Raw genomic sequence first — 13,016 nt, forward strand, 5'->3', positions numbered from 1 at the left:
ATAGAATGTGGCCTGTAGAATCCATAATTTCAAACAGTTCCAAGATTGGGCTACTAGTTCAAAAGTTACAGCCCTTTGAATTTTTTGTCGAAATTGGTTTTTTGCCCATAACTTTTGATTGAGACGTCTAATCGAAAAAGTACGAATCGTTTTGGATTCTATGCACCTCTGGGAAGTACCAAAAGACCTATATAACTCTTTCCATTGTGTATTTTTATAAATTTGTTTCTGAAAACCTTCTCGCACTTTATAACCCATTGGCTTGGGTGGACGTACCCTGAAAATAGAAATCTATAAAACATTCTATTTCTAGAAAGCTCTTAAATGGCTTTTATGAAAATTCCATGCACTCCTCCCTCACCGTAGAGCTCAATAATGCTTTTCAAGAGCCTTATAGGTTTGCATCAGCTGGTCCTTTACAGAGCAAAGGAAGTGCCAGGGCACTGTTTGGATACATGTTGACTTTCTAAAGGTGAAAGAGATTTATTTGGAATAGATATAGGTATCTGAAGTGACACTGTCATCATTCATTACCTTCGCTAATGGAATGTGGTTTTGTCTAAATCTACTATACATTTGCATTAGAATTAATAGGTATAAGCAGTGAATAAGTAATCATTACTTATTCAATGGTATAAGCCATTTAAGGGCCCGCTGTACTACGATAGTTCAACGTCATTTGATTGGGTTTTGAATTAAGTACGTGCGTTTTTTTTCAAAATTCAAAAAAATACAGACTAACAATCACATTATCTACATAAAGCAACTAATTTATTGAAAATAAAATCAATGCGAAATTAATGATCAGGTTAAACAGGTTACATATTAGTGACTGAATGGGTATTTCCATTTATTTCGTAGAGTGGTTGAAAATGTTTCATTGGCGGTCACCATTCTACGATGCCTTTCTGTTATCTTTATAAAAGTAGACGCGTTGTGCGAAGAATTCAAAAGGATTAATGTCTTATTTACAGCTGATTTATATAAGGTAATTTACCGAAAATCATCATGAAACCTTGCATTTTCATGCCAACTTTATGTCAGCGAAATGTTAGTTAGCATTTTTGTAGTAATAGAGACATATCGTTTGTTCACGATTTCTGTTACACCATTGAGTGAAATTCGTTATTCAATGGTTACACTCAATGCGTACAGAGGATTGTTTCCATGGTTGTTTAATTTTGTGTGTGAAAAATTCCAATCAAAAGTAACTTTGATCATCGAATTTAGGGGGACAAATTCTACCGAATTTAATTTAGGAAATATACTCATGCCTTTTACAATATTTAAGTGAGTAGCCCCCAAAAAAATAATTTAAAACATTTTAATTATGACCGTTTTGTGGTATTTTTGTAGTCATTAAATATGGTTTTTTGTTGCATTGAATTCGGACAAAAACTGTAGCACTTTTTAAATTACACCCTGTAAAAAAACTTAGACCTATAATAACAATTTCAATTCGATAGCACAATCGTAAATGTCGCGTGGTCAGTTCTTTTCGGGTTCTTCAATGCCAAAACGCTGCACAACTTGACGTCACCTCCTGTCTCGTATGCGTACGACGACACTACTTCCCCCATTTGCTAATTATTCAAAATTGTTGGTACCTTCCCCTTTACGAAGTCAAATTTAATGGGCTACTGATTAGACATGAGGTCACAGACGACTGTCTCATTATGATTTCATGTACTTATTAAGTGTTTCTACACCAGTTTGGTCAATTGAGTTGATTGCGTTACATTTGTCTTGTAAGTATGATGTTAAATCCTTAAAAAAATTAATACCTACAGCACTGATAAAATTTCGTCAAACTTTCAATGGTGTAGGCCATACACGTTATTCCATTTACGTCAGATTCTTACAATCAGCAAGCAAGAAGATGCCCGTTTTAATATACTATAAATTAAATTAATGGCGGTGATTAATTAGTTTAAACATTGCTCATCAGAGATTAAACTATATTTAATTGATAACAGTTCGGAAACTTTGTTTTTGTAATGTGGCGAAATGTTCAATTACCCAGTTACAATCACATTTACTACATACGCAACTATAATAATAAATTGGAAAATAAATGCGAAATTAACGGTCAGGGAAAACAGGTTAAATATTAGCAACTGAATGGGTATTTCCCATACATCTACAGTTCTTAATTCGACATAAATAAATGTTGCCCCTAGTCATTGTTCAGTTTTTAAACAATACTATAATAGTTTCCTTCCCAGAGTGTACGGTGTTAAAATCTAGTTAAAAATGTTTCATTTGGCCACCATTCTACTATGCCTTTCGGCTACATTTATCAAAATAGACGCGTTATCCGAAGAATTCAAGAGGATTAATGTCTTATTTACTGCTGATTTATATAAGGTAATTTATAATAAGGCAACTAACAAATATGAATCAGTTTTGTTTTGACAGGAATTATTAAAAACAAATCCGGAAAATTTCGTTGTCTGTCCACTTTCCATCGAAACCGTTTTAGCAATGCTTCACGCTGGAGCTGGTGGAAGAACTGCAAAAGAACTGGCCGACGGTTCCAAAGTTCCAGACAACTCCATTAAAGTACAAAACCTTTTCAAAGAATTAAAATTGCAAGAGGAACAATTATACACACTGAGGAGTGTCAATAAATTGTATCTCGCCAACAGATTTAGTATTAACGGTAATTATAGAGAGATAGTCAGGAACGTATTCAAGGCAGAGATCGAAAACGTAAACTTCTCCAACAATGAGAACGCCGCCCGAACCATAAATTATTGGGTCGAAAATCAAACTAGGAACAAAATTAAAGATCTAATCAAAGCTGAGTACTTAGGGCCTTACACTGTCTCGGTATTGGTGAACACTATATATTTTAACGCCGATTGGTTAGATCCATTTGATTCGCTACTCACAAAAGAGAGTCGTTTCCATCTAAATAGAGCGCAGCAGGTGGACGTAGAAATGATGCGCACTGTCTTAGAGACACCGATTTACGTCAACGATGAGCTAGGTGCAACTTTTTTGGAATTACCTTACAAAGGCGAAGACGTCTCAATGACCTTTGTGCTACCGCAAGAATTTGAAGGTATGCCGCGGTTAGAAGCTAATATGCAAGAAGTCCTTAAAAGGCAGCCTTTTGATGATGTTCGACAAGTGACAATAGCGATTCCTAAATTCAAAATGGAAACCTCAATTTCTTTGGAACCTATTTTGAAAAATGTAGGTGGGCACCCATTATATTTGACACAATTTGGTCACAGTATCTTTGCAGCTTGGTATCCGAGACGCTTTTACAGGATCGGCGAATTTTAGTGCAATGACCATAAACGACCACAATGTATTCTTAACTCGCGTGGAGCAAAAAGCCTTTATAGAGGTAACAGAAAAAGGAACGACTGCAGGTGCCGCTACCTTCGCCAGTAAGTTACGAGTTTTACGGGTGGCCTAACTGGTTATACGTTTCTTTCAGTTTCAGAAGACAGAAGTTTTGGGGCCACTTTCATAGCAAACCGCCCTTTTATTTACATCCTAAGGCATAACACGAATGGCATTTTATTTGTAGGGAAGTTTTCCAATCCTGTCGGTACAAAGGTATCGGAGTAATATTTTAACTAACATTAGATCTGTTAATTAGTTTATGAAATAAAATTATTGTTATACAGTAAAATTGCAATAGTCCATTTTCTTACATTTTAGATCCACAAAGTTATTGGGGTGCAAAGCCTCAAACAAAATTTTTCAATTCTGCTGATTATAGATACATGATTAAGCTTATGACCAACGAGCTTGAAAAGTAGTGGTCCTAAATATGTTTCATTAGAAACTGGTACAAAAATTGAATTGTTGAATCCTTTAAGATCGATTAATTCAAATTTTACACATCCAATATTTATTTGATGAAACAAGTTAATCATAAATGTACAGAACTAACCTTGCATTACAATTCTTCACGTCCATGGAAACGGTGGAGACCCTTAACCTTCAGATAGAGCTCGGCGGAGAATAGGACAGTTGTTATCAGATGTTTTCTCTTAGGGAAGGTGCATACGACGGACGTGTTTCATCTTCAGCGCGTAATGACGAGTTTACTCGCTCCACAATTTCTTTCAGTAATTTTCTGAATGATCCCCTCTTCTAATTATCAAGTTAATTTTTTACGCCCAAAAAAAGACGGAATATTTTTAACATAGCGATACCTAATTTTTATTGATTAACTTCTTTGTTTCCACCAATACGAAACGGCTTCTGGATCTTAAAATTCCAAAGCCTGCATTTCTCATGGAGTAACAGTGATCTAATGCTGACTGGTAATTGTAATTACACAAGGCTAATTAACTAGAGAAAGAAAAAGACTGCTAATTTACAGCGACACTATTTGTCTGGGAAGATGTTCTAGGACTTTGACATTTTTTACACCTTAAAAGTATTCCGCGGGAAAATACCGTTACAAAACAACATTTTTCCTGCATTTATCAACAACCAATCCAAGTGTCAAAGAGACAAGATACGATTGGAAATGTATATTATATATATTAGCCTGTGATACTTGCTGCACAAAATTATTTTAAATGTAAAATGTTAAGCTTGTAGTATTTGTGAGCCTACTGTATACTTATTTTACTTGACATATCACATGTTTTCTGTATAAAGCCGGTTGGACAAATAAATATTATTATTATTATTAATCACTATGGGCCAATACAATAAATGCACATGGCTAGGGTTGAAGAATTTTTTTGACTTGAGTTGGAATTTTTTGTGCATTAGGTCAACAAATATACAGGCGACCCGCGTTACCCTTAACCATGCAAACATCAAGTATTTGTGACTTCAGTATGTTTTACGATCATTGGCAGTCATATTTAATGGGTATTAATAGTGGTTAATTTTATGAAATATAATAGGATTTGAGGTTAGCGCAATTAACAAAAAAAAACAAATATTTGTCTTAGTACCTCTTCATTTACATCCATTATTAGTTAACAGAATGACTAGCACTGTTTGTTTAAACATTCTGGGTGTAACAATATGTAAAGATATACAGTAAGTATTAAAAATAGAGCCAAATAACAAGTGTTTAAATTAAATCAGAACAACAACATTCGCTTAGGAAATATTACATAAAAACGGTCTACTAGAAACTAGAAAGGAATTCTACAGTACAACCGATAAGAACTCTAGTGTTGCAGTTTCAGATAAGCGTCCTCAAATAGTTCCAATTCATGTAAAAGGTAATTAGCTTTGTTTCGTAATACCTTCGCACGGCCTGCGGCGTTTTCTAATCCGTTCACTTGGGTTTCTAACTCTTTAAGTTCTTTGTCCATTTCACTAGTAGCCTCATCGACAAGATGGCACAGACGCGCGAAGCTTCCGCTCAACTCCTGCTGTACTTGGTGGCTGCAATTCGCCGAAGTCAAATCTACTATCATTCGCAGTTTTCGCGTTGCATGCGCGACGTACTGCTTCTTGAACGATTTTTCCTTGGCCTTATTTGTCCACGTCAACCGTTCGTACAAATACAAACAGGAATATACAGTACCGGTGAATATGATAATTCTCCAGCCCACCGTCTTTAATAAAACTCCAGCTAGTAACAGACCGCCCATTGTACCCTGCGAGCTTGCGCTCGCCAAGGCCATTTTGGTTAAGATGGACCAATCCTCAGTGCTCGCGCTACCCAACAGCAACCTTCCGTCCAAAGGTTCGGTCGGTGTCATTGGGATGAGCGAGGAAGTGGGACTTTCGCGTTTGTTTTTAATTGTAAGGGCGGTATTTCCCCGCGAGAATCTCTGTATTAACGCCGTTATTCCCCACGAAAATCTAAATTCGAGATCTTCGCGGAAATCTGCGCATAAGTTATCACAATTTAATCTGTACAGAATCTCAAACGGTTGCCTTCGCGGCGCTATGACGCCGGTCATGCCGCGTTGCGATGGCGGAATTAGCGATTCGACGCGGTCCGTCATTTCCTGTTGACTGGTTTCCATATTTAACGCTAAGGCCGTCGATAATCGCGCTCTCAGATTTGATCCTAAGCCATTTTCGACATGCGCATGTAGTTCCTTTTTGTAAACGTTTAACACTAACGGCTCCGAATGGAAAGGTAAATTAAACTCGTCAACGAGATTACTTAATCGGCGAATCTCTTCGTTCAGCGCCTTCGAAACGCGCTGCTCTACGTCTTCTACCATATGATGAATTTTTTGCTTCATTTCGTGAGTTATCAGCATCAACTGTTGCTCGGTGTAATTCATTTTATCGTGAAGGTCTTTTCGTTTTTCTATCTTTTCATCTTTTATCTTTTGAGCATCTGTGTAAATCTTATCCAACGATTCCTTCAACTCGCTGCAAAACGGGTTGAAAAACTTATCTTGCTTGTTCAAAAATCACACAAACACATCACCTTTGGTATGAGATTTTTCGATTCAATGCCCTGTAGGAAGAATAAGAAACACAATGCATGTTGCACCAGGTGCAGATACAGCTTTTCAATAGGTTTTAAAAACTGACAAAGATTCCTACTCTCTGTCCACACTACACTAGACAGCCAACCCTAATGCGAGTACATTTATTTATTTATTTATTATCCCTCTCTTGTTCTGGGCCCTCAACAGGCTTGCGCCCAATTACAGAGTGACCCGCATAATACTTTTTTGAGTAGGTACATGTGGTACAGTGTTAAAAGAACTTTTATTATTATATTATTCTTTAAGAGTTGCGATCAGAATTCGATATACTTACCAAACCAACGGGAAAAAAGGAAACATATCTACATTTACATTTTCCTAAAGGAAAGTTTCGCTATTGGTCAACATTTGTTTAATTTATCTTCAATATCAATATGCGGTTTTTTTGTAAACCCAGTTAATGATCGGTACCATGTAAAAGAGATGGGAAGCAATTGGCTCAATTTATTCCACTTCTCCTAGTGGAGTTTTATGGAGTTTTTTTGACCAAAATCACGATTACGCGCATTTATTTAAAAATGAAATAGATACGGCAATTAAGAGTGCAGAGAGACCCCTGCGAACGAACGCCTACACGAAAACCTAATCTGCAAAGATACTCCATTGTTTTGAAAAATATCTGGGATACAGTAGTAGTTCGCCCAAGGACAGTTTACTTATGCTGAAAGATAAATTATGGGTGAAATTTATACAGGCGTTGTCTATCTAGTGTAGTATTATTTTGCTCTGTCAGTTATCATGTACAGGGTGGCCAACTAAGAATGCGAGGTACTGTATCTGAGAATCTATCTATCATAGAGGCTTGCGGTAAAAAAATTTATTACTAAAACGGCCACGAGCAAAACCTGGAAAATATTTTTAAGTTTCTGAAATGGCCGCTAGGGGGCGTAACTGCAATCTAGAATCTAAAAAAGTGATGTTTCTGTGAATTCCGCTATATTAACCTAACAAAAAAATGTCCGGTCTTTGAAGTCGACGATAATCTGAACAATTTTTGTTCGACAATTTTTCCTGTATCTCTAAAAATTAAGTGGTGGGGGGTATTCAAAGGTTTCCGTAAAGAACACCCTGTATCTTCGAAACGACTGAGCCGATTTTAACAAACTCGAGTTAATTAGAGAGGGCTATTCTTCAGCTACAAATATTATACTATTTAAAATTTTGTTTTCACATATCACCGCTTGAGAGCGTTTTTCGACATTCCGACAGAAATGGTTCATTTTCTCAAAAAAATTAAATGCATTGGTTGAATTTTTTGTTCATGAAAAAGTAGCTAAATGATGCCTAAACAAGTTCGCGAAAACAGCATCTCGATATCTTGAGATATATATATATATTTTTATATCGTGATGGCCAGCATTTCGAGCATTTACAGCGACATTAAAAGCTTCCTTTTTTAAATCGATCCACCTTAGGGCAACAAATTATATAAGAAAAATAATTCCGGAAAAATTAGCTTAAAAAAATAAAATTTTGAGGGTATACAATTTTCTTTGGCCTAAATTTTAGGTTAGGAACAAGATATCAAGATGCGGTTTTCGCGAGCTTGTTTAGGCATCATTTAGCTACTTTTTCATGAAAAAAAAAATCAAACCAACCCATTTAATTTTTTTGAGAAAATTAACCATTTCTGTCGGAATGTCGAAAAATGGCCTCAAGCGGCGATATGTAAAACTAACAAATCTTCAAATATTATAATATTTGTAGCCGAAGAATTACTCTTTTCAATTAACTCGAGTTTGTTAAAATCTGCTCAGTCGTTTCGAAGATACAGGGTGTTCTTTACGGAAACATTTGAATACCCCCCACCACCTCATTTTTAAAGATACAGGAAAAATTGTCAAACAAAAAAGGTTCAGATTATCGTCAACTTCAAAGATCGGACATTTCTTTGTTAGGTTAATATAGCGGAATTCACAGAAAAATCACTTTTTTAGATTCCAGATTACAGTTACGCCCCCTAGCGGCCATTATAGAAACTTAAAAATATTTTCCAAGTTTTTCTCGTGGCCGTTTTAGTAATAAATTTTTTTACCACAAGCCTCTAGGATGGACAGGTTCCCAGATGCAGTACCTCGCATTCTTATTTGGCCACCCTGTACACTGAAACTGTAGATGACTACAGAAGTCAACCCAATCGAAAAATTTCACATAAAGGACGAAGTCGGATTAATTTCCGGGTATCTTTACTTACGTAGCAATAAATCGCCCGCGCTGAGTGTGCTGTTCGAATTTAGTCTTTACGGCCGATTTCGAAATGCACTCCTCAAATTTACGTTCGAAATCTTGAAATTCGAAATATCTCGTTTGGAAACCGTCGGCCAAGGGAGTGGGACTAGTGTGACCTCGTTCGGACAGTCTCGCGAGTAAAGCCTCCTTTGCGGATATGAAGAAGATGCGTTCTTCAGCCTCCTTCGCCGTACAAACTTTCAGTTCCTTAACCAAGAAGTCGATCGCTCGTTCCTGGTGCTGTCGCCGTACCTACAAGTAAACAAATTAACTAGAGACTGTTACCGCAAGGTAAATAAAGCATTAACAATCTAAACTCACCTCGGCCTGTTCATCCCATTGCTAGTAAACGAATAAAACATAATACATGTTTTAATTAAGTACACATAAACATTAAGTAACTGAGTAGACAAGTCTATGGAAACTCGTGAGTTTGAATTTACATAAACTTCCATTAATAAAGAGAAACATAATTTATATCGATGTGTTTAAAATTTAAACGAAAGCGCCAAAGAAAATAAAACACTTACTTGGTCTAAAAATTCAGGCTCGTTTGCAGATGCGTCCCATCTATTATTTAAGATGAAAATGTTTGGTTTTGAGAGACGAGTGGACACTTTGTGAAAGAAATTTTTTTCCTGTAACAGATTACTTTTTTTAACGTTTGTATAATATGTACACTATTAATTGAGTCTCATTTTTAGGATGCGAGAGGAGAGGCACAGCTCAGCCAAATGAACAATGTGTATGCTTCGAATGAAGTATATTATAGTACCTACTTCAATTGTAAAAACCTGTCAGATGAGCAAGGTGCCTCTCTTCTACTCCTTTATCAAGCTGCAATACTTAAAGATTTGCTTTCAACTGTTCAAATTCTCAATATTAATCATTTTGAGATTTACACTCACTTACCGTAACCATCAGTGTTGACTCGGCATTAGCCACCAACACAAAAACATCCGCATCCAAACAGTGTTTATCAATCCACTCGTCCAAATTCGGAGACACATCTACACCAGGCGAATCGACAAACACAACATCGTCTCGTAGAAGAACACATCGGTTTCGTGGCCAATACACTTTCACCAACTGAGATTCGTTCAACTTTTCCTTGCATAAGGCGTGCGCCAGTTGCCCGACGGATTCCACTGCACAATGATCAGTAGAGCCCTCCAGCACCAGGTACGGTTCGTCAGTGGGAGATCCCTCGACCTAAAAATGGCAACTAAATCAAATTGTACCTCACGTCAATTGTGTACTTGTAAAAAACAATTTGTTGTATGGCCAATTCCGCTAGGTAAAATTTTATCCCTTAACATTGCATTAATAACTGAACTTTTACCATTTGAAGTTCGACCGAAAAATGCTACTTTCATGTGATCTCGTGCCAATACATCCTTTATTCCCAGCACTTTTGCTTTAAATGTATCGATTTGTTTCACTTGCTCTTTGTCTATTATGTGCTGATCTTCCTCTATTTCTACAAATACGAATTATAAATGTAACCGAAGTCGTTCACTTACTTTTCATATAAATGACGGTATCGTTAACATAATCTTCAATTTCCAAAAATATGTCGTTTATTTTCTTTTTAGCCTTCACAAAGATCTGCAACGGAGAATTGTCAGTCGAAGGGGTTCGAACTGTTCGGTCGTTAAGCGTCGATAATGGTGCCCGATTATGGGGACCATCACCGGCCATCATAGAGACAGTGCGATTTAAATATGCAGCCATGCTCGAGTGCTTATGACATTAGCCAAGTGTACAACTAGCATGCGGGGGCAAGTGGCAACTGAAACAAAAAGAAAATAATTATTACAAGTACACTTTTGAACCTAAAGCGTAAATGCCTACAGATAATAAAGCTCATAGTATAGGTATGCTTTCAAAATAACAAAGACCTTTTCGTTCCGTGGCATCCTGCTTCGACAAAAATAACCTCACTTTAGCTGCAAGTTTCACAAATATGAGAACTAATAGAGTAACTAAATTAACTTACTTTGTTAACAACGGTTGCAGTACAAATGCGTATAGTTAATTCCAAAAATAAATAGAAGTATAAATAATACAATAACCTATGTAAATTCGGGTATGATTCGATCTTCTTATTTAGAAAATTACTAAACAAATGTTTCATATGACCTAGCAACGGATAGTTAGAATTGTTTATAACAAATATTTAAATACACACAGCTTACTTTTTGTATTGATTATGTAATATTTTATTATTTTAAATTGAGCACGAGACCATTTCTATCAAAACGTTAGTAACTTCTCTAATTTTCTAGTGCAATTACTGCTCGATTTTGGTAACACTGCGAATATGATGGCAAACTGATTGATGTACAAGGTGTACGAATACTAAATGAAACCAGGCCTCTAATCATTTTTAAATAAAGGTTGAAGGGCTTTGCAATTTTATTTACACTCAAAAGCGGTATCTTAGTTTTGGTCCCTGTACCGCGACCTTCTAGCTTTATTTTTACCCCCATCGAGCATTCCCGAGTGCATCTTCCTTCCCTCTATGCAGTATTTTTCTGGTCCTCACCCCCGGATAACTTTCGCCTAGGAGGCTGTTGTCCGGTTACAATGAATAAAGAATACCCTTATTCATTGTCCGGTTACCTGGTAACTTGTCAGTTCTACCATGCAATGCTCTGAAATTAGGGCAGATGAATTTCAGTACTTGCACCTTATCTTCCGATAACCCCATGCTTTATCGCTGCCCTTTCTATGCACATTACTTTTTAGTACAAACTGGAGCAAAAGAAGGAATCATTAGTGTTTAAAGATATGAAAATAAGTAGCAACAATTATGGTTAAACTTTATAAATATTTTACAAATAAGAAAGTTGATTATGTTTGTTTTGTGTATATGTTACAGGGAAAGTGCGAAATCAGGTGTTGTATACTCTCCCTGGTGATTGTACACATTTACTAAAAAGACTAGTCAAAGTAGGATCCAATTCAATAAACCTACTTTCACTAGTGATTTTATACAATTACTGTTTGTCTCTAGTGGAAATAAAATGCCATTTGGTATATTGCACAACGTCACATAAACATAACCTAAAAGCTGTTGTAACGTGCGATTGAGACTGTTTTGTTTGTGTGTGTTTTTCGTAGTTTATGTCAAATTCCAAACGATGTTTCTGCAAAAAAACAAGAAAAACTGTGCAATTCTAAATGTCATGGTTCATTGCCTTGTTGTCACAAATAGCATCTTCTTCATCATCTTCTCTATACCCATCCATTGTTACCTTAGAGTGGGTATATTACTTATCCATTAGTACTTCGATCGATACGTTGTTTTGAATTGTATGTATAATGCTTGTTTCACAATAAATTTTATATTAACTATTACAATTACTGATACGTTATAGTGATTGTGTAGAATACCTAGTGATTTTATACATTCTCTAGGAAATGTGATAATTCGATATTCTTTTGAACCCGATTTCTTACTTTCACGAGTTTGTTCAGTGAATGTGTACAATCACTAGTAATTTCATATAATCACTGGATTTCGCACTTTCCCTGTAACATATACACNTTTTCTTTCGAAATTGGTTTCTAGTCTATAACTTTTGATTGAGAAGTCTGATCGAAAAAGTACGAATTGTTTTGGATTCTACGCACCAAAATTAATAAGAAAAGATGTTTTCCCGAGAAATTTTGGTGCAGTCGATTTTTGGTAGAAAAGGAAGGTTATATATACACTGCCTTTTTTTGAGGCCCTCAAAAAAAATTGTCTCAGATCGACCCGGAAAAAATTTTTTCTTATAGAATATGGCCTGTAGAATCCATAATTTCAAACAGTTCCAAGATTGGGCTACTAGTTCAAAAGCTACAGCCCTTTGAATTTTTTTTCGAAATTGGTTTCATTTCATTATTTCAATAATTATTATTTACCACGTTACATATCTGGTAGATGTGGCACGTCAAGCATAACATAACAGTCCCGCAAATCCCGCTCCGTTTATGTGCGGGATTAATCTCGCAAAAATGCTGCGGGATCCCGGTTTTTCGGGATCCGCAACCCCGGTATTGCATTCCCTACGTACACTAAAAATGTGTGTTTGTTTAATAGATCATGTTTAAAGGACTTACTAGCAAACCTATAATTGCCACAAAAGTTTAGAATCCCTTCCCGTTTTAAAATCTCGTCGTAATTCGGTCTACTCTACACTACATAAGAATATCCAATTATGGTGGTTGTGATTTTTGTTGTAGATCAAAAACTTGGTTTCTTTAATAGATTATGTTTAAAGGACTTACAGCCAACCCTACATAGCAATACCTTCCCGTTTTAAATGTTCGGCATTTTTAATGTAATTC

General features: G+C 36.1%; 2 protein-coding genes across 5 annotated transcripts; one reads left to right on the forward strand and one right to left on the reverse strand.

Annotated features, from left to right (window-relative positions):
- The first annotated feature begins 868 nt into the window (after positions 1-868).
- On the forward strand, positions 869-3,649 carry LOC116165419 (serine protease inhibitor 42Dd-like). Of its 2 annotated transcripts, none has more exons than XM_031479854.1 (5): positions 869-988; positions 2,226-2,367; positions 2,419-3,201; positions 3,254-3,401; positions 3,452-3,649. In XM_031479854.1, exons 2-5 carry the CDS (start codon positions 2,254-2,256, stop codon positions 3,583-3,585), a joined length of 1,179 nt encoding a protein of 392 aa, XP_031335714.1. In that variant the 5' UTR covers positions 869-988; positions 2,226-2,253; the 3' UTR covers positions 3,586-3,649. The 2 variants fall into 2 exon arrangements, with proteins under 2 accessions (XP_031335714.1, XP_031335713.1); XM_031479853.1 differs by lacking the exon at positions 869-988 and adding an exon at positions 1,546-1,748.
- Positions 3,650-4,928: 1,279 nt separating this feature from the next.
- LOC116165418 (transmembrane GTPase Marf-like) lies at positions 4,929-10,964 on the reverse strand. 3 transcript variants are annotated; one of them, XM_031479852.1, is made up of 8 exons: positions 10,678-10,837; positions 10,580-10,627; positions 10,202-10,470; positions 9,938-10,158; positions 9,591-9,890; positions 9,209-9,316; positions 8,644-8,930; positions 4,929-6,327 (listed from the first exon to the last, which is right to left on the reverse strand). In XM_031479852.1, the coding sequence occupies exons 3-8, from the start codon at positions 10,410-10,412 to the stop codon at positions 5,160-5,162; spliced, it is 2,295 nt and encodes a 764-aa protein (XP_031335712.1). In that variant the 5' UTR covers positions 10,413-10,470; positions 10,580-10,627; positions 10,678-10,837; the 3' UTR covers positions 4,929-5,159. The 3 variants fall into 3 exon arrangements, with proteins under 3 accessions (XP_031335712.1, XP_031335709.1, XP_031335710.1); XM_031479849.1 differs by lacking the exons at positions 10,580-10,627; positions 10,678-10,837 and adding an exon at positions 10,877-10,964; XM_031479850.1 differs by lacking the exon at positions 10,580-10,627.
- Positions 10,965-13,016: the final 2,052 nt, after the last annotated feature.

The sequence above is a fragment of the Photinus pyralis genome, unplaced genomic scaffold, assembly GCF_008802855.1.
Source record: "Photinus pyralis isolate 1611_PpyrPB1 unplaced genomic scaffold, Ppyr1.3 Ppyr1.4_LG3a, whole genome shotgun sequence".
Taxonomy (NCBI): domain Eukaryota; kingdom Metazoa; phylum Arthropoda; class Insecta; order Coleoptera; family Lampyridae; genus Photinus; species Photinus pyralis.